Genomic DNA, 1,218 nt, shown 5'->3' with positions numbered 1-1,218 from the left:
ACTAACAAATCAAGCAGCAACCAACTAACCAAATAACCAACGAATCAATCAACTAACTAATCAAACAACCAACCATTTAAGCAAGCTACCAATCAACATTAACCAATCAACCAAGCAACCAACAAAACAATTAATCAACTAACCAGCCGACTTTTTTACTTATTTTATTTTACTTATTTACATTTATTTACTTATTATTTTACTTATTTTTTTACTTATTTACAAACAAATTTTTAGAGCAGATATGGACTAGTTGCTGCAATTCCAGAAAGAAGGCATTTCAGAGGATTGTTCCTCCTCGGACCACCACGATTACCAGATGGTCTTCCTTCAGTCCCTCCTCGGTGAGGTTGTGACATGTTCGTTTCAACAATTCTGTCGAAAAATCGCATGGCGGGAATGAGTAGAGCACACCGGTTGCTTCCGTTTCCTTATTGAGTAAGGATATAACGCCGGCCGCTTCTTTCTGCTTCAGGTAGGACACGAGATTACGCAGTGGACGCGTCTGAACGCTGGCATCATCCGATGATGCTACCGATGACGTCGATCCCGGCAGGCCGAGGAAGATTGCGTGCGACGATGACGTCGATATGCGCTACTGCACATCTTCCAACTTGGGTTGATCGAGGCGTAGTCGCTGAGTAACACGAAGGTGGTGTTTACCTTCCTCGTCCTTCATCAGGCTGTCCACTATTTCGTTGTTTCCGTCCGTTAGGTGTAACTTGGCGGGGAATAGTGAACTCTTCCAAATCAGCGCCCCTTGCCAGAATGTGGTAGATTTCCGTGCCACTTCTGGTAACGTTCTTGCATTCGATAACATGCCATTCCTATGAGAAGACGAATCAGCCGGACTGCGTCGCCTCGGTGAACGGGAGCGAGATCTATCGATTCCTGGTTCACGTGATCCAGAACGACGGCGTGAATCATATTCGCCATCGGCTCCTGATCGACGCCATTCATCATTGTCCCCGTGGTGCGGTGGGCCATCCTATGAAAACTGCCACGGAAACCACCACGCCCGCGGAATCCTCCTCTGCCGCGGTCTTCCACCATAGCCGTACAATGAATTTTCCTCTTATGATGCACCACCTTCCGGATATTCGTAGTCGGGGCCGCGACGATACTCACCGCCTTCCTCAAAACCTCCACTGCGCTTTGAGAACGATGGTGTTGTTCCGTTATCAGCAAAATCGATACGAATACGACGATCCGGTGCCC

At 47.4% G+C, this 1,218-nt stretch overlaps 1 protein-coding gene across 1 annotated transcript; it reads right to left on the bottom strand.

The window, feature by feature from the left end:
• Positions 1 to 280: 280 nt before the first annotated feature.
• LOC134203748 (RNA-binding protein spenito-like) lies at positions 281 to 963 on the bottom strand. The gene is made up of 2 exons (XM_062678615.1): positions 823 to 963; positions 281 to 595 (listed from the first exon to the last, which is right to left on the bottom strand). The coding sequence occupies exons 1-2, from the start codon at positions 961 to 963 to the stop codon at positions 281 to 283; spliced, it is 456 nt and encodes a 151-aa protein (XP_062534599.1).
• Between the last annotated feature and the right edge of the window lie 255 nt (positions 964 to 1,218).

The sequence above is a fragment of the Armigeres subalbatus genome, unplaced genomic scaffold, assembly GCF_024139115.2.
Source record: "Armigeres subalbatus isolate Guangzhou_Male unplaced genomic scaffold, GZ_Asu_2 Contig2088, whole genome shotgun sequence".
Taxonomy (NCBI): Eukaryota; Metazoa; Arthropoda; class Insecta; order Diptera; family Culicidae; genus Armigeres; species Armigeres subalbatus.
Note: the sequence above shows the minus strand (reverse complement) of the source record. Positions and strands in the feature narration are given on the sequence as shown.

Bases quoted from the DNA above. Each gene is read 5' to 3' on its own strand.
- LOC134203748 (XM_062678615.1), bottom strand. From the start codon at position 963: ATGATGAATGGCGTCGATCAGGAGCCGATGGCGAATATGATTCACGCC. The intron at 596-822 runs GCATGTTATCGA...GATGTGCAGTAG, and splicing joins TTCGTCTTCTCATAGGAATG to CGCATATCGACGTCATCGTC.